Source organism: Ahaetulla prasina, chromosome 3 (assembly GCF_028640845.1).
Source record: "Ahaetulla prasina isolate Xishuangbanna chromosome 3, ASM2864084v1, whole genome shotgun sequence".
NCBI classification, from domain to species: domain Eukaryota; kingdom Metazoa; phylum Chordata; class Lepidosauria; order Squamata; family Colubridae; genus Ahaetulla; species Ahaetulla prasina.
In genome coordinates, this window is record NC_080541.1 from 193,403,049 (window position 1) to 193,422,636 (window position 19,588).

General features: G+C 39.2%; 1 protein-coding gene across 2 annotated transcripts in view; it reads left to right on the forward strand.

The window, feature by feature from the left end:
- The first annotated feature begins 1,967 nt into the window (after positions 1-1,967).
- RALY (RALY heterogeneous nuclear ribonucleoprotein) overlaps positions 1,968-19,588 on the forward strand; it is a 52,494-nt gene continuing 34,873 nt past the window's right edge. For both annotated transcript variants that reach the window (XM_058175565.1, XM_058175566.1), the window contains exons 1-2: positions 1,968-2,277; positions 5,959-6,222. In XM_058175565.1, the coding sequence (XP_058031548.1) occupies positions 2,235-2,277; positions 5,959-6,222 (307 nt within the window). In that variant the 5' untranslated portion in view covers positions 1,968-2,234. The remainder of the gene's footprint in view (positions 2,278-5,958; positions 6,223-19,588) is intronic.

Genomic DNA, 19,588 nt, shown 5'->3' on the forward strand with positions numbered 1-19,588 from the left:
TTCATAAGACTTGGCCTTTCGCAGCAGGAATCCAACCCTTCTGTGTCTTTCTTCGACTTTCTTGCTCTTATGATTATTTGCTTTGCCTGCTTTTTTTTTAATGTACTGGCCATACAATACTTTGTCTGGCCATGTCTCTGTTCTATTCTTCGTCTTTCTTGTAGGCCAGTTTGATGTCTCTAGTACTCAGTAAGCCTTCATGGTATACTAGCTTCAGTGCATCATTTTCACAGCAAAACCATTAATCTGCTTCTCTCAAGCTTACTTGAGGATTATTAAATTAGTAGTTAAGTATGACAATAAAGGCAACAGGAAAAATTGTAAAGTACTAAGAAAATATTCTTTTCAAACACAACATTGGCAGCAATATTCTGAGATATGCATTAATGAATGCATTATTTAGGCTGAATCAAACATTTGTATGACTTTACACCAGTGTTTGTAAACAGTGTTTTCTCTCCAGCAATGAAATTCACCACGAATGAGTGAGTTCTATTCTCGAATGGTGCACTATTGGTTTTCAGATGCCATTATGTAGTTGAGCATTCAGTTTCTCCATTTGCTCACAGAAACAAGTTAATGTTTTTGCTGAGACAAACTATAATTCATTGAAGGTGGAGTGAAACCAGCACAGTCTCTTAGGCTTTTAACAAGTGTCCAGAAGGTGTTTGCAATCAATCAGGCCAAACCTTGGTGTAAACTGATGCTCTGGAGTGAAAAACAACTCATTCCATTCCACTCTTTTCTTTCATCTTGTTAAGAGAATAGGGATTACAAGAAAGATGGGAAGCTTATCAGATGCAGGATTTCATTGCTAACTCATTGTTCAGGTGGAAATCTTAGAAGAACATGGCATCGTACACCAGTGTTTTGTGAAAAGGATTCCATGCTGTATACAGGCAGAAAAGAAAGCATCACATATCCTTATTTATCTTTTAACAGAGGCAGGCAAGAATTTTGTTTGGCAAAAAAAACAAATTTAAAAAAAAACATTCACACTGTTCATCAGAAATAAAATGGAAAGAGCTTGAGATTTTGCAAGTGAACAAAACTGATACAGGGACAAGCAACTTTTTACCCTCCAGATTTTGGGGGGATTTCAAACCCCATTAACCCTGGTCACCACATTAAATAAAAAAAATAACCCTTAAATTAATCCTGGTCACCATGTTACAAAAAATATGCTGAGACCCTAGAAAGAGTGCAGAGAAGAGTAACTAAGATGATAAGGGAACTGCAGAATAAATCAAATGAGGAATGGTTAAGGGAACCACGTATGTCTAGCCCGGTGATGGCGAACCTATGGCACGTGTGCCACAGGTTGCACGTAGTGCCCTTTCTGTGGACACACAAGCCATCATCCCAGTTCAGTTCTGCCGCACATTCGCATGCACCTCCCGCCAGCCAGCTGATTGTCAGGTCTCTGCTGTGCATGCATGGGAGCAAGGCACATGCAGGGGCATGCACGTACATGTGTGGGAGGAGGGCACATGCAGGGGACATGTGCACATGCATGAAGGTAGAGCGCATGCAAATGCAGGGGGGCAGGGCACATGGGGTCCACACATGCATTGCATTTTAGGGGTTCAGGGGCAGGTGCCTTTGCGCGTGCACACTTTGGGCACTCGGTCCAGAAAAGCTTAGCCATCACTGGTCTAGCCTAATAAGAGAAGAATTAAGAGAGACATGATAGCTGTCTTCCAGTACATGAGGGGCTGCCACAGAAAGGTGGGGGTCGACTTATTTTCCAAAGCTACTGGCAAAAAGCAACACCTGGAAGCTCATTAAAGAGAGATCAAACATGGAACTAAGGAGAAACTTCCTGACAGTGAAAACAATTAACCAATGGAACAGCTGCCTTCCCAAAGTTGCAGCTGCATCATTGCTGGAAATTTTCAAGAAAGGATGGGACAACCATTTGTCTGGGATGATGTAACATCTCCTGTCATGGGCAGATAAGTTGGACTAGAAGACCTCCAAGGTCCCTTCCAGTCATATGATTCTATGATTCTAACCCCATCTAGCATAGCCAATGGCAAGAAGTTACATTTGTGGGACCTAACAGATTATGTACTTCTGAAATGTAGGGAGGCAGATGGCTTGGGGCACTTCTCTTAAGAATCTGGCTTCCTTTGAATCTTTGTATATCAAATCAAGTTTATAGTGCCAAATTTGAATTGCTGTTTTTTTCTTCCCATTTTCAGTAGTTTTTCTCATTGCAGGCAGGTAACCCAATGTGTCTTCTGCTGAAAAGAGCTATAGTACTCAATTTGATGGGTAAAAATACAGATTTTTGTCTTGTTTTACTTTGTGTAAAGGAATAGCTGCCATGTTATCAGTTATAGGGGATTCTACAGCTAAATTCACTGCATATCATTTCGCCTGGTCTCAGAAAACCTATGGAGAATCAGGTCTGGGTAACACCTCAGTGTGGAACCACTAGGAAATTCCTGGGGAAATTAGAAAATATCCTAGAAATAAGAAACACCAAATCCTTTCATCCTGTCACAAAGAAAACCATGTAGTTACCAAGAGTCCAGCCGGACTTATAATAATAATAATAATAACAACAGAGTTGGAAGGGACCTTGGAGGCCTTCTAGTCCAACCCCTTGCCCATGCAGGAAACCCTACACCATCTCAGTCAGATGGTTATCCAACATTTTCTTAAAAATTAAATTAAATTAAAAAATTTCTTAAAAACTTAGAAAGGTTGAAATTGCATAGCTTTAAAGTTGGAGCTACTGGCAACATGTTTATGCCTTTCTTATTCTGCAATAAATTTAGGGCATTAGTTTGAACCCTAATATGGAGATTGCATTGCACTCATGTCAAAAGCACTGAAGGGCTTCTGGATGGAAAGGATTAACCAGCGACATCACCATTACCCGGGGGATGCCCAGTTGGGGGCTCCCTTCATGTCTCCAGCAGGAGCTAGAGAGAAGGACAGGAGCTCAACCCCATCCCCATGGCAGCACTCAAGTTTTAACACAAGCTTGTAACCTCCAACCCAGCATCCTAACCAGGCAAAGCAACATATTGTTCCCAATATGGAGAGAGAAGAGGGTCTAATTTTTGTTTCCTGAAAGGGGCTAAATCAGATCAATGATTTAAAATGTTTAAAAAATGATATATTGCGAAAAGCTTTGGGTGTCAGATGAGTACAAAATGAGTCAATTTTTTGGGAGTGATTGCCAACTAACAACCTTTAGCAGGGGACACAATCTTTCTAAATCCTCATCCCCCATTATATACACAAGCAAAAGCAAGATTCCCACTGGAGTATATTAAATAAAGTTAATGTAAATATTCTAGCCTGATTCCATATCACTACTTTCACAACTAGTCTTCCTTGAAGTCATTTTAATGTGAGGCTGCTAATATTACTATTCCATCACAAACTTCCACCATACATCATCAGTAGTTACGCACACACATGCCCCAGTCACTCTTACTATGAATAAAGGATTCCAGCCAGAATGACTAATGGGCTCTCTGGAATAAATGAGTATTCAGGTTCTTGTTTCATGAGTCTTGATTTTTAGAATTACTAACAGGGACCTGAGACACTCATACTGATTATGCCGTTGCTGCCTCATGAGGAATGAAATATGAAGTCTGGCTCTATATTCTGTTCAGATTGCATCCTCAGAGTGCAAATCCATCTGAATTGCTCTGGGGGCATGAATCATTTATAAGGCATAAGAACAATGAGGAAAGGTGAATCTGATTCATTCGGTGATATTCCAAGGCTAGCATTGCTTCTGTACATTAAAACAGTGTTCAGCCCTCCTCTTTAAGGTGATTTGTAATCAAAATCATAGGCAGGTGACTTTTGCTAGCGAGACCAATGTTGCTTGAACAAATATGGCAAATGCCCAGGAAGGATGGGATTTGAACAGGGTGCAATGAAGAGCAGTAAGAAGATGCTGCCTTCTTCATCTGTAGATGAATATCGATGGAGGTGGAATGAAAGAATGCATCAGACCTCCTTGGTCCTTAGCCTACAGAATTTGCTCCTTGGAACTGGCTATATTTAGACAAACAGAAACTGAAATAGTTTAACTTTAATAAAGGAAACTTGGCCATTTTTTTTCCTATCCCACTTTCAAAGATGGACTGCTAAAGTCAACAGAAAATATACCAGCATGCAGTTTTCTGCTTTCATTGCCACTCCTCATTCCTGCCTCTAAGTAATTATCAAATGTGCCATCTGAATTATACCTATATAGTGTGATAGGCAAAGAAACTGGTTGAATCCTCCATCCCGTTGTCCTCTTCTGAACATAAATAACCAATGGAGGAAAAGCTGCTAATCAAAGCACTGTTACAGGAATGGGGTGACTTAGACTGTCCATCATCTTTAAGCCCCTTCCTTGTTTTTTCCCACATGTCATGCTACCATAAACCAAGCTGTAAGATGGTTTCTGGATAAATAGACAAATGGCATCCTGAAATGCAATGAGTTTTTATAGTTTTCTATAGAATTTTTACTGAGTTTTATTCCAACGGTTTGGGGCTTCATTATTTTTACAGTTTTGAGTTTCACAATACCGTCAGCATTGTTATTCTAGACAGTTGTATAACTATTTTAAAATAACTAAATAAATAAAGTGGGGGGAAAACCACCAGGGTGATAAGAGGCATTGAGTCCCAAACAGCACACTTATTTAGAATTTTTCTCATTTATTTATATAAGAAACAAATACCAACTTTCAGATTCTTCTGTTTTGTTCAGATGTCAGTGGGAATTGGTCCTGTCATTCCATTAATTTACTAATTCAGCCTTGCACTAAGCTAACAAGAACCACAAAGTGGAAGCATTTGTAGCACTGCTAACTAAGAGGTTTGTACTATTATGCAATTCAAATAGACCATTTAAAATTTACCAAGCACAGCCACTTCTATTACTCTGGACAAGACGTTTCATATTGTACTGCTTTTGATAGAGAGCTATTTGCATTTAACTAGACAGGGGCAGCAGAGAATACTTTATTTTATATGGCCAAGTGTGACTAGACACACAAGGAATTTGTTTCCAATGTAGAAGCTCTCGGTGTACGTGGAAAACAACAGAGTAATAATCATCATAATAATACCAATAGGAGGAGGGGTAATAGTACTAGAGTCATACGACATGCGTAAATATGCTTAGGCAAGACAGTACTGTGGGAATTAGGTGTTCAGCAAAGTGATGGCACGAGGGAAAAAATGTCCCTGTATCTAGGAACTCAGTGTGAATTAATATGCTAGACTGCTAGCATTGTTGTGCAAAACCATGTAACACTGGTACAGGGTTGTGGTGTTCAAGTTTTTAGAGAAACATCAACAGAAAGGCAACAGATGAGACTGACAAAAAACCATGCAGAGGGTGAATGCTCACATCAGCCTTGAATGGGCAGTTAGGGTCTCCATAATGCTACTACTTGTCACCTGAAATTGCCTGACTTCCAGTGTAATGGATTTGTGACTGTCATCAGATGCCACCAGCATTACAAGAAAACAAAACTTCCACAACAGTACAGCTAGAGGACAACTTAAACCTCTATTGCTATTGGGCTTGGGATGAGATGAGATGAAAGCAATGACCTGGGGAAACTGCAGAAAAAACTATGCTGCTGGCACATATTTGTGCCATAAACAGATGTGGGACACAGCCTTAGGGGGCCATGAATACAGGCAAGACAACTTCTGTTGCATAGAAGTATATGATCCACTATTATACACTCCTGTGCAGGAATCCAAGTGAGGTTGTTTTAAATTGTTTCAGGATTTACACTGTTTAAAAAACTATACCAATGTATGAAACTCTGCACGTTGTTTCAAATTCACTTAGTGTTCTGCAAGTTTTTGATGGGTGACCTTTGCAATAAGCTCGTATGTACACCATTGCCTCCATTGATGGACCTTATCATAGATTTTTAGTGCCTTCCTGATCCTCGTTATCTTGCTTACTCAGGTGTCAAGATGTCATTGAAAGTACAGACAAGTAACATCACAAACAAGAATGATCCCAAATCCATCAACTCCAGGGTCTTCATTGGGAACCTCAACACAGCAGTGGTCAAGAAGTCAGATGTAGAAACCATCTTCTCTAAATATGGCAGAGTGGTGGGCTGCTCTGTGCACAAAGGCTATGCATTTGTACAATATTCAAATGAAAGGCATGCACGGGCTGCTGTCCTAGGGGAGAATGGGAGAGTACTCGCCGGTCAGACTCTAGGTAAGGTCTCCTTGCATCTCTCTCTATCTTCCCCTGTATTTTCTAAGAAAAACTGAAGATTGCTGTGGAATTGTAAAAAGCGCTTTTCATATCAGACTAAAATAAATATTCCCTAGTCGTTCTGCAGTGAAATTTGTCTTCTACAGTAGAAGAATTTTTACATATTTGAAGTAAAGGAGGAATTCATGCAAACATTGCTGTCCTAATAATATTTCAAGAATGGCTTTTCAACCTTGGATTAAAGTCAAGGACCTCAGCAAACACAAAATGATAAGCTTGAAAACACTTCAGAGTCTCAAAACAATATAGAAGTAGAGTATTGGCTCTAGAAGACAAATATTAAGAAATCTTAAGAGTCTTGAAAAGTCACTAACAAGTTCTAAATGGGTACAGTGGATATACTTATTCAGCTGCTTGGAAGTTGTATTTTTTAATTGCTTCCTGATAACATACATGCTTTACCAGGGATTTCTTCCTGGTAAAATGCATGCTTTGTAATGCAGGATGTCCCAGGTTCAAAAGACATTTCTAGGGCCATTTAAATCAGAGAAGACCACTTTGATAGACAAATTGTGCTTATAATCATAGACATCTGGAACTAGCCACAATGATGCCAAAATGGCAAAAGTGACTTGTAATGGATCAGTGCAGGTTCTGGCCTTTAAATATTTGTGAAGGGACATTGCCAGTGGTGAAATGCTACCGGTTCACACTACTACAGTTTTACTACTGAACCGGTAGTAAAAAAAAAAAAGCTGTGCCGGAAATCCTGCTTTCTAGTGAATCTAAATCACACAGCACAGCTGATCCCCCCCTCACTGCTCTACTTACGTTCCCAAGCCTCCTTTTGGTGTGTACTGTGTATGTGCGTGTGTGCGTGTGTGGGGTGCATTTGGTGCGCACTGCACATGCAGCATGCATTTAGCGCACTGCGCATGTGCGCATGCACGGCCAGCGAACCAGTGGCAAACAGGTTCAGATTTCACCACTGGACACTGCATGCGAGTACACTGTAAGGAAGAGAGTTTACATCACAACAGGCATTTCATCCTCCCTCCCTCTCTATCTCTTCTGTGGATGTCTTTGCATTCAGTTTGAATTAAGCAGACAATCTCCAACCTTGAGCCTCATGAAACCCAATGGCCTGTTTTCTAAGGTGCCTGCTACCTCTCTAATTGGACTGCTGAATTTTAGAAATACCATGGTTTTGTGTGGGAAACAATTATAAAATAAATGGTTTTTTAATTCCTAGAATAGAGAGTCAATTTGATGTAGTGATTAAGACATCAGGCTAGAAACTGGGAGACCATGAATTATAGTCTCACCTTAGGCACAAAGCCATCTGGATAACCTTGGGATAGTAGTCACTCTCACTCGGTTCTGGGATAGAGGCAGTGGCCAAAAATTTCCAGAAAGCTTTGGCAAGAAAACTGCAGGGTCCTGGCAGTTGCCAAAGTAAAAACTTATTTGAAGCCTCTCCCCACAAAAATCCTTGGAATAAAAATTATAGCTATCATATCTGGGCTGTAAATATCCAGTTGTATGACAGACATAGCAAAACGAGTGTATCTCATTGCTACCAGCTAATAGCCAGGCAGGCCTTTGCTATCTTGAAGTAGTTGCTCTTGACATAGCACATTTTACCTCACCCCATTCCAAAAAAGACCCTAACATTCCCCTTGCCTCAGAGATGGAGTAAATTCCTCATAAGTCATGTGGTCCATATACTGAACTTCTAAGCATCTTTCTGTTTATTCCTTCTCACTGGTCCACCTACTTTCTTTATATGCTTGTTAGAGAAAGTTCTTCACATTGGTTCACTTTGTTGACAAATACAACAGTGTGACAATATAATAAAATAAAAGTTTATTCAACCAAATAAGCAATAACATACTGAATTTAAAAGAGTATAATCTGGAAAAAAGTTTTTTTTTTCCAAGTTTCCTTTTCATCTGTATTAAATTAAGATGTGACACCTTTTCAAGCATATCATTTAAAGCTTGTCTGAAGATTTCCACAACCCCCAGAAAGTTTTATTTAAATGTTTTAAGAAGGTACCATCCCAACAACTCAAAATGGGCAAAAATCACAAATATTTATTGTACAGGGGTAGCTAACTGTTGTCCAATGGATTTCTGGATTATCGCTAAAAGAAACCCCCAAAATTGCTATTTTCAAGATAAATATAAAGATGAAATGTATTTATTTATTTATTTACTTACTTACTTACTTTATTCAATTTCTATAGCCGCCCATCTCTGTCAATGACTCTGTGACAGTTCAAAAAATATTACTATTAAGACACTAAACATTTTTAAACAATAAAAAAAACAATAAAAACATCCAAAATAAACATACCTTTAGCAGCTGAGATACTTGGCCAGATAGCAATACAGCCAGAAAACGGGGCCCTTAACACATTCAGCACCCCAGACTCAGGAACATAGCCAGATTTGTAGGGCCTTACGAAAGGCGAACAGGGTTGGGGCCATTCTAATCTCCAAAGGGAGGATGCTCCCCTCCATTGAGGGATCACTGCAGAAAAAAAAACTTGTCTTCTGATCCCCATCAGCTGACATTCTTTGGATGACAGGATCTGCAACGTGCCCATTCTGTTTGATCTAGCTGGAAGACTAGAGACCCTGGAAAAAAGGCGGTCCCTCAGGTAACCTGGTCCCAACCAAATAGGGTTTTAAAGGTTACAACCAGCACCTCAAATTGCACCCATATCAGAGGTGGGTTTCAGCAGGTTCTGACCAGTTCTGGAGAACCAGTAGTGGAAATTTCAAGTAGTTCGTAATAAAAATTCTTACTGGCCCCGCCCCCATCTATTCTCTGCCTCCCAAGTCCCAGCTGATCGGGAGGAAATGGGGATTTTGCAGTAATCTTCCCCTGGATTGGCAAGGGAATGCAGATTTTACAGTATCGTTCCCCTGCCACGCCCACCAAGCCATGCCCACCAAACCACGCCCACAGAACTGGTAGTAAACAAATTTGAAACCCACCACTGGCCCATATATATACTGGAAACTAAAGCAGCTCAGGCAGAAGTGGTGTTACATGTGCCATATATCTGGCTCCATTTACTACCCACGCAGCTGCATTTTGTACCAGTTGAAGTTTCTGGATGCTGCTCAAGGGCAGCCCCATGTACAACATGTTACAACATGTTACCAAAGGTTACAAGGAGATGAGTTACTATAAGCAGGGCCTCCCAGTCCAGTCATGGGTGCAACTGCGCACCACTCAAAAGTGTACATAGGTCTTCCTAGCCACAGCTACCACCTCCTCTTCACAACCCCTCCTCCCCCTCAGAACTAAAGATGGAAGAACCTTTTATCCAGAGACTCTCAGTCACTCTGTCTTGCTTAGGTTGGGTCAAAGCCCGTTTCACCCCATTCAGTCCCCAGCACCCCTTAGATATTAAGATAGGATGTCCACAGCATCACTGTGTTAGAAATACAGTGAACTAGATAGAAATAGAAAGGCCTTTGGTGTTGCACCAGAATATTACTTTCAGCAGAAGTTATTATTTTTTCTACTTTACTGTAATTAGCAAAGAACTCAAAGAATCAACCTGCTGCTTATTATTAAATTACTTATCAGATACTTTGAAGCAAAAGCTAAAGCACGGGTGTCAAACTCGATTGCAACATGTGACATCACGTGACAGGCAAATTTTTTTGCCTTTGTGGAGCTGGGTGGGGCTGGGTGGGTGGGGCTGGGGTGGGCAGAGTGGGGCTTTGTGGAGCTGGGTGGGGCTGGGGTGGGCATGGCCTGCACATGATGCATCCCGCCCACCGGTTACCAGTTTGACACCCCTGAGCTAAAAGTTTGTAAGCTCTAATTTCTACCTCAGTCTGGTTATTGTTGCCGCAATGTTATAACATCCTAATTTTACAACTTTATACTGCATATGCCTGTTAAACAAGACTGATTATTTAGATATTTATATTTTGTAAAATATATTTTTTATATTTTTTCAACAAAATACAACAGCCCTTAATTAATCAACCCCATTTGGAATCTACAGTAGTCTCAACTAAATTAAAAGCAGCAGTAGCATGTTTCAAGGACAGCCAATCATAATTTAGCTCTGTTGGAACTGGTCACAAGTAGACCAGTTACAAATTGACTGAGGCAAGGAACCAATCAGAAACTGGCTTTTCAAAATTCCAATGATATGATCCAATTAGAGATTAGTTCTATTACAAACACAAGAGCTCAGTCAGTTCCTGCTCAATTGCCTGTGAGCTTCCAAGAAAGTACATTATACAGCAGATCACTTTTCACTTCTGAAGATGCCAGCCATGCTTGCTGGCGAAACATCAGGATACCAGATAATTAGACTATGGCCTATTAGCCTGGAAGCTCATCAACACCGGATTGATGCTTGCTGTGAAAATCTGCATCGATATACTCCATAATTGGTTTCCTTTGAGTCCTCAGCCAGATCAAGACAATTTGGGAATAGTTTATGCTATTTAAAGTGTTAATAATTACAAGCAACATTTGAAATGAAATTGGAAAATAAATGACAATTAGTGAAGTTTTTGAAGCTTGCTATATTATGCACAAGTTGACACATTAACTGCCACATTTTGTATTTATGAAAATTTCCAGATATTCCTTAGGGCTAGCCTATGATCATGCCAAGACCCAGACAACTGCCTTCATATCAGACTGGAATGGCAAAAGTTGGCATGAATTCTCTCTTTCCCACTTGAGCAATTGTGAGTGCAGGGATAGGATGGGATCAAGAAGTCTTCCCAATGATGAATTAGAGGCAGTATCACCTCTTTCAGAATAAATTGAATTTCAGTTGTTAAGCCATCTATTTTTTAGATATCATTTTTTTAGATATAAACTTGTTTATTTTCATCATGATATCAAATCCATCCAATTATCAACATATTATTGATTGTTTTATTTATTTGTTATTCAATTTTGATAGCACCCAATTCCAGACTGACTCTGGATAGCTCACAATATAAAGAAAACACAGAAAAACATAATGGAATAAATAAACAAGACAGAGAATCCAGACAACCAACTAAATATCTATAATGGGCTGACAATATACGGAAGCATATGTTAAGCACATTCAAAATAGGATTCCATCACTCTACCTAAAAGCTAGGAAAACAGCCAGGTTTTTAAGGCCTTCGCAATAATATCAGGAGGGAAACTATCTGGATCCTAGATGGGACTTCATTCCAGTGGGTAAGCACTACAACATAGAACCTAGATCCCAAGAGAGTGGACTTGGAGCATGCTCACTTTGTTGATTCTTATTGGCCAGGAAGAAACCATGAAAGATAGGCAGTTCTTCAAATAACCAAGTCCTATATCAAATAGGAGTTCATGGGTAATAACCAGCACCTTGAATCACCCCTGAAAGCACATTGGCAACCAGTGCAACTCATGCAGATAAGATGCCCATGATCACAGTGAGGGAAGGCCATCATTACCTATGCCACTGCTTTCTGAATCAGCTGAAGTTCCAAATGTTCTTCAAAGACAGGCTGATGTACAGCACATTGTAACAGTTGACCTATGAAATGATGGGTGCATACGTAGGATCCTGCAATGTCACAATTGAGCAAGGAGTGTAATAGGTGTTGTGCAAAGGCCCTCTTGCCCATAGTTGCCACCTGCTCTTCAAACAGGGGCTGTGAATACAAAAGGACAATACCTGCTGGGAGGGTGGGGTTTTTTTTATTTTGTTTTTTTTTTTGAAGTTTGGTAACAAAAAATAATAGATGTAAGAATTATCAAATATTAATAGTACTTCATTTCAAACTCCCTCTGGACATCTGGTGGTCTCATTTCATTTTGTTTGTTTTAATTTATACACCCAAAATAACAATCAATCATTGCCCACTGTCAAATTGGAGCCATTGTCTGCTGAAATAACTGGATGTGATCTAGATTAGTGTTTCTCCACTTCAGCAAATGAAAACCTGTAGACTTCAACTCACAAAATTTAAAAACTCTGTTTTGTATTAATCAATCAAGCTTAATGTGGTGGAGTTATGCTGAGATGGAGTATTTAACTAGTCTTGTATCTATTATTTTTACTTTGGTTTTAGTTTTAGTTTTTAGTTAGTGTATTTTTTGCTTTATTTAGCTGCATGTTGTCTCGAGAAATATAAAATTGAATTCTACCTTGTTATCCAGTCAATATATTTTTTTCTTTTCCTCCTGTTTCTCTAGTAACAGTGAATACTTCCAAACACAGCATTAGAAATAGTCAAGAGCGCACTTAAAGAGAACCTTTCCTGTCTAAAGATATAGATCATTATCAAAGGTCTTAATATCCTCGGATATTTTTCTTTATTATATTGTCTTAATTGACCAAATATATGGCTATTATCATCTAATGCCAAGTCCTTCTTTAAGGAAATTGAACAGGAATTGCATAAAATGCACACCTTGGTTCTTGCATCACCTGAGATCCCTTCCTCAAGTGTGATGTGACTTTTTTGCAGCTAATTTCTGCCTGATGTGTGCGGTTTGCTATAGATCGGTCTGACAGTTTGCTGCAAGAAAAACAGATGTTCTAGAAGCAGATGCCCAGGCATTGTCTAGCATATTGCTTTTTCTTCAGCAGTGCCACCAGCTGTTGAAAATAATGCCTTGGAAATGATGGCAATATTTGCTATATCGTGTGCTGTAACACCACTGAGAAGTCCCAAATCAAATTAGGCACAAGATGTGGCAAACACTGTAAAAATAAAAAATAAAAACAAGCCAGAAAACTTATTCTCAGGGCTTTACTGCCATGAGATACAACAACAACAACAAAAACCTCCCATTTTCACTCAATATAAAAAGCAGCCTGTCCACTAATCAGCCATGAATAATCATGCAGTCCAAGAAGGGTTTTTAATCACAAGCAACTCAAAGTATAATGGACAAACCCTATTGAGAAACCACAGGATTTCCTTGGGGATAATCCTGATTACCTCCACTGTAAACATAATGCGTAAGAGCCAGCTGGCTGGAAAAGCCTTTGTTGTTCCTGTGAAACATAGTTCTGATCAAACTGTCTGAGACTTGCATTCAGTTTAGCTCATTCTCTTTAATGCAGGATGCCCAGTTTTAACATGTTGGGAGTCATACAGAGGCAGTCCTCGACTAACAGCCATTGTTTATCAACCATTTGTAGTTATAATCACACTAAAAAGGTTATTTACGATGGGTCATCACACTTATGACCATTACAGCATCCACATGTTCACATTATCCAAAACTGAGTGCTTGGCAACTGGCATGTACTGTAATTTACAAGTTGTAGTGTCCAGGACAGATTTTATTTTGCTGGGCTCCAAGATCACCACACATGGGGACTGCAGCCAAGAAATTAAAAGATGCTTGCTCCTGGAGAGGAAAGCTATCGCAAACCTAGATAGCATACTAAAAAGCAGAGACATCACCCTGACAACAAAAGTGTGTATTGTCAAGGCTATGGTTTTCCCAGTTGCAATGTATGGATGTGAAACTTGGACCATAAGGAAGGCTGAGCGCCAAAGAATCGAGGCCTTTGAACTCTGGTGCTGGAGAAGACTCCTGCGAGTCCCTTGGACTGCAAGGCGATCAAACCGGTCAGTCCTAGAGGAGATCAACCCTGACTGCTCTTTAGAAGGCCAGGTCCTGACAATGAAACTGAAATACTTTGGCCATCTAATGAGAAGGAAGGACTTGCTGGAGAAGAGTCTAATGCTGGGACCAATTGAGGGCAAAAGAAGAATGAGACGGCAGAGAATGAGGTGGCTGAATGGAGTCACTGAAGCAGTAGGCATGAACTTAAATGGTCTCCAAGGGATGGTAGAGGATAGGAAGGCCTGGAGGAACGTTGTCCATGGAGTTGCGATGAGTTGGTCACGACTTTGCAACCAACAACAAAGTGTCCAGGAATCATGTGATCACCATTTGTGATCTTTCCTGTCAGATTCTGGCAAACAAAGTCAATGAGGGGAGCTAGGTTTGCTTACTGATCATGTGATTCACTTAACAATCATGGAAAAAATAGTAAAAACAGACATGATTCAGTTAGCAATGGAAATTCTGGTCCCAATTGTGACTACCTGTGCTACTTTGAGAAAATCTTTGCTGCTGTTTGAGAAATTACACAGACATTTCTGACCCAGATCCTATCTGCCCCCATATGAAGAAGCAAGAGGCCTTGTTGCTTGCATCTGTCTTTATTCAAGTCTTCTTGTCTATTCTTATTTAAAGGATCTAGGCAGGAGAGGACATTTTGAGGACTGCAAAGGGAAGGAAATAGCAATAAAATAGAATAATAAAATAGAATTCTTTATTGGCCAAGTGTGATTGGACACAAAAGGAATTTGTCTTTGGTGCATATGCTCTCAGTGTACATAAAGAAAAATAAAATGCATTCATCAAGAATCATAAGATACAAGACTTAGTGATAGTCATAGGCTACTAATAAGCAATCAAGTTATACTAGGAAACAAATAAAACAATATAAATTGTAAAGATACAAGCAACATGGTTATAGTCATAAGTGGGAAGAGATAGGTACTAGAAAGGATGAGAAGAATAATAGTAATACAGTCTTAGCAGAGGTGGGCGTCACATACTGTAACAACTGGTTCGCCTAGAACCGAAAATGTGAGCGTGCTTGGGGGATCTTTTGAGATGCAGTCATTGGTGTATAGAGAAAGAGAATTGGAGAGAGCACATAGCCCTGGGGGCTCCTGTGCTAATTGTACAGGTATCTGATGTAATTTTGCCTCGCTTCACCTGCTGCTTCCTTTCTGTTAGGAAGCTTATGGTCCATTTACAAATGTAGTCAGGTACAGCTAGCTGATTTAGTTTAGTTAGAAGAATATCTGAAATGATGGTATTGAATGCTGAGCTGAAATAGCAATAGCACTTAAATAGCAATAGCACTTGTGTACCACTTTACAGTGTTTTACAGCCCTCTCTAAGCGGTTTACAGAGTCAGCATATTGCCCCAATAATTTGGGTCCTCATTTTACCCACCTCGGAAGGATGGAAGGCTGAGTCAATCTTGAGCCTGGTGAGATTCGATCTGCCAAATTACAGGTAGCTGGCAGTCAGCAGAAGTAGCCTGCAGCACTCTAACCACTGTACCACCAAGGCTCATCTCATCTCAAATCACTTCTCTCTCTCAGTGGTTTCAGCCAAATCTGCTTGAGTGAGTGACTCTGTGGGGGGTTTTCTCTCTTTCTGTCTTATTGAGCAAGTGATTGGTGTGAATTTAATGTGCTGCATTCATTTATGTTTGCTGTAACAAGACTAATTTTATACTATAAACACTTTGCAAAACCAGCATATAAAGGGTTGTAGATTGACTCTGAATTCATTTGAATAATACATTTTACCTATTTTGATCTGCTTGGGAAGCATATGACTCCAATTAACAATTTGACTTGGAAAATAAATTTGATTTGGAAATAGGATCAAACTGCAAACCAAATCCTTACACAGACCTGATAAATAAATTCCTATAAACTGATTAAATAAGCAAATGGCTACATATTGATATTTCACAGGGAACTTAAAGGACGTGTTAACCTAGCAAGTTTGCATCCTGTAGTACACAACTGAGAGTGCAGGAAGCAATGCTGAGCAACCTTTTACATAGCTTTTCAAAAGCCTGGACCTCAGAATAGGGAGTTAGCTTAGTATACTGAGATGGTTCTGCTATTAGCAATGTAAACCATAATGAGCTGGCTAACTTGTCTGTGCCATTCATCATGATCTTGTCTGTGCCATTTTCTGCAGCGCTTGTATGCGTTCAAACCATATTATGCAGGCATTAGCTATATCTACAGGTACAGTAGCTTTATCTACCAGTCTCTACATCTACATCTATTAGTTATATCTACAGGTAGTCCTTGACTTACAACCATTTGTTTAGAGATCACTCAAAGTTATGGTAGCACTGAAAAACGTGACTTATGAACCCCTTTCACACTTACAACTGTTGCAGCATCCCCATAGTTATGTGATCAAAATTCAGATGCTTGGCAATTGGTGTGTATTTACATTTGCAGTGCTTCAATGTAATGCAGGGGTGAAATCCAGTAGGTTCTGACTGGTTCTGGAGAACCGGTAGCGGAAATTTTGAGTAGTTTGGAGAAGCAACAAATACCACCTCTGGCTGGCCCCAGATTGGGAAGGGAATAGAGATTTTGCAATATCCTTCCCCCAGGAGTGGGGAGGGAATGGGGATTTTGCAGTGTCCTTCCCCTGGAATGGGGTAGGAATGAAAATTTTGCAGTATTCTTCCCCTGCCACGCCCACCAAGCCACACCATGCCCACCAAACCACGCCCAGAGAACCAGTAGTAAAAAAATGTGGATTTCACTTCTGGTGTAATGTGATCACCCTTTATGAGCTTCTGACAAGCAAAATCAATGGGGAAGCCACATTCATTTAACTTCCATATCACTAACTTAACAACTGCAGTGATAATGTGGCAAAAAAGTTCATAAAATGGGACAAAATTCATTTAACACCTACTTTGCCAAGCAACGGAAATTTTGGGCTCAATTACGGTTGTAATTCCAGGACTACCTGTATTGCAATGCTATATGGGAAAATTGTCCTGTATATGTTTCTGATAAAAACATACTTTTTTTAAAACGATAGTTTGACATTATCTTATTAGAAATTGGTCAAGGATTGTGTGCCAACATCCTGTCTTTCACTGCCCACAGTCTCATCTCCAGCATTCTGCAGCCCTCCCAGGATTCAGTTCAATCTCCAAGGAAGGCACCAGCAAGCAATTCCTCCCATTGGGCTTTTTCAGGAAAAAAAATAGTGGATTATCTTGGCAGACAGGGAGATTTTGATGTGATGCTTTCAGATCTATAACAGCAAATAGCAACAACACCCTCCACCACTTCCAATATTAAGACAAATCACCATCAAGAGAAATTTGAAATACTCAAGCCTTTTGAGAAGATGGGGAATAAAACAGAAACCTCTTCTACAAGCAAACTTTCCTAGGAAGTTTCAAGGCAGATTTTTGGCAGAGCTTTAATATCAGGCAATATTATATTTTTTTTCAGGATCGGTTACTGGCCAATCAATATGAGTATAATAGTATCTGTGCATTTGTGAGGATTAGTGAGTATTCAAAGCTGACTCCTCAGCATGAAAATAGCAGATTAAGATTTGGGTTAGAACTTCAGCAAGGAAAGAAATGTTTCCACCAATATTTTCCAAGCGTGGCAATTTTAACATGTGTGGACTTCAACTCACAGAATTCCCAGTCAGCATCATAAAGTTGCCAAGTTTGAAAAACATTGGTTGAAACGCTCCCTTCCTCTTGTCTATGGCCATGATTCTGATTCCTTCCTGAGCATTCAGAAACCTAGCAGTCTTCCATATTAAAACAAATATTTTTAATGCTGGTCCAGAGTTTATTTTTTAGACTCTTGGAAGAAATTATTGGTCTGATTCAAGCTGGGTTTTCCAAAGAACACAAGACATTTTCTAGAAGCAGAACAATAACTTGGCAACTCCAAATCTCAACCAGCAAATGCTCAGTCTTACATATAGGAAAAAAGAACCCAAACACTAAGTACATACTAGATGGACATTACCTTACAGATGACCCCCATCCGTTAAAAACCTTGGAGTTTTCATGTCAAATGATCTAAGTGCCAAAGCCCACTGCAACTACATAGCAAAAAAAGCTCTAAGAGTTGTAAACCTAATCTTGCATAGCTTCTTTTCCAAAAACACTACACTACTAACCAGAGCATATAAAACATTTGCTAGACCAATTCTAGAATACAGCTCGCCTGTTTGGAACCCTCACCACATCTCTGACATCAATACAATTGAACGTGTCCAGAAATATTTTACAAGAAGAGGTCTCCATTCCTCTGAAAACAACAAAATACCTTATCCCACCAGACTTGAAATCCTAGGCTTAGAAAACTTGGAACTCCGTCGCCTTCGACAAGACCTAAGTTTAACTCATAGAATCATCTATTGTAATGTCCTTCCTGTTAAAGACTACTTCAGCTTTAATTGCAATAATACTAGAGCAACCAATAGATTTAAACTTAATGTCAACCGCTTTAATCTAGATTGCAGAAAATATGACTTCTGTAACAGAATCATCAGTGCTTGGAATACTTTACCTGACTCTGTGGTCTCTTCCCATAATCCTAAAAGCTTTAACCAAAAACTTTCTACTATTGACCTCACCCCATTCCTAAGAGGACCATAAGGGGCGTGCATAAGAGCACAAACGTGCCTACCGTTCCTTTCCTATTGTTTTTCTTTTCTTCTTCCTATATATATATATATATATGCTTATACCTCCTTATATTTACTCATATATGTGTTTATATACTATATAATCTTTTTGTATGATACCTACATATATTGTTGTGACAAAATAAAATAAATAATAAATAAATAAATAAATAAAGGAGAATATTTGTAGTTCAGGGTCCTTGGTGCTCTCTGAGCTTGGTTGTTTTGTTGCAGATGTTTCATTATCCAACCTAGGTAACATCACCAGTGCTTGCAAATGTTTCATGAACCAAGCTAGGATGTTACCTAGTTTAGGTAATGAAAAATCTTCTAAAAGAAGCAACCAAGCTCAGAGAGTACCAAGGATCTCTCAGAAGAACAAGACAGATAATCACAGTAATCAAAGGTGGCTACAAGTTACAGTTTAGAATGGCAAAAAGGGATTAATAAATTTGTATGGAAGGGTAAAAAACCGAGGATAAAGTTAAAAATAATGCAAGACGTTAGGGAAAGAGGGGGTTTAAAAATGCCTAATTTGAAATTGTACTATGATGCAGTTGTTTTAACTTTAATTTCTGATTGGATTAATTTAACAGAGGAAAGGATTTTGAATATAGAAGGTTATGGTTTGTTATATGGATGGCACGCATATGTAATATATGACAAGAAAATTGATAAGACATTTAAGAATAATATGGTCAGAAGTGCGTTGTTGAGGATTTGGAAAAAATATCAATATAAGTTAGATGGAAAGATACCAATATGGACCATCCCCAGACATATGATAGAGAATATAAATATATTACAAAAAATGGAAGTTATCACTTACAAAGAGCTTTTGACTATGGAAAAAGGGGAATTACAGTTGAAATCTAGGGAGAAATTGAGGATGAAGGAAGAAATTATACATGGTTCCAGTATGGACAATTGCAATCTAGATGGAAAATAGATCAGAAAATTGGTATAAGGCAAAGTGATGATAATCTGGTAAAACAAATAAAAGATCAAGGTCAACAGCATATAAAGAGATTATATAATGTATTGGTTGAAATTGATTCAGAAATGGAGTTGGTTAAAGATTGTATGGTAAAAT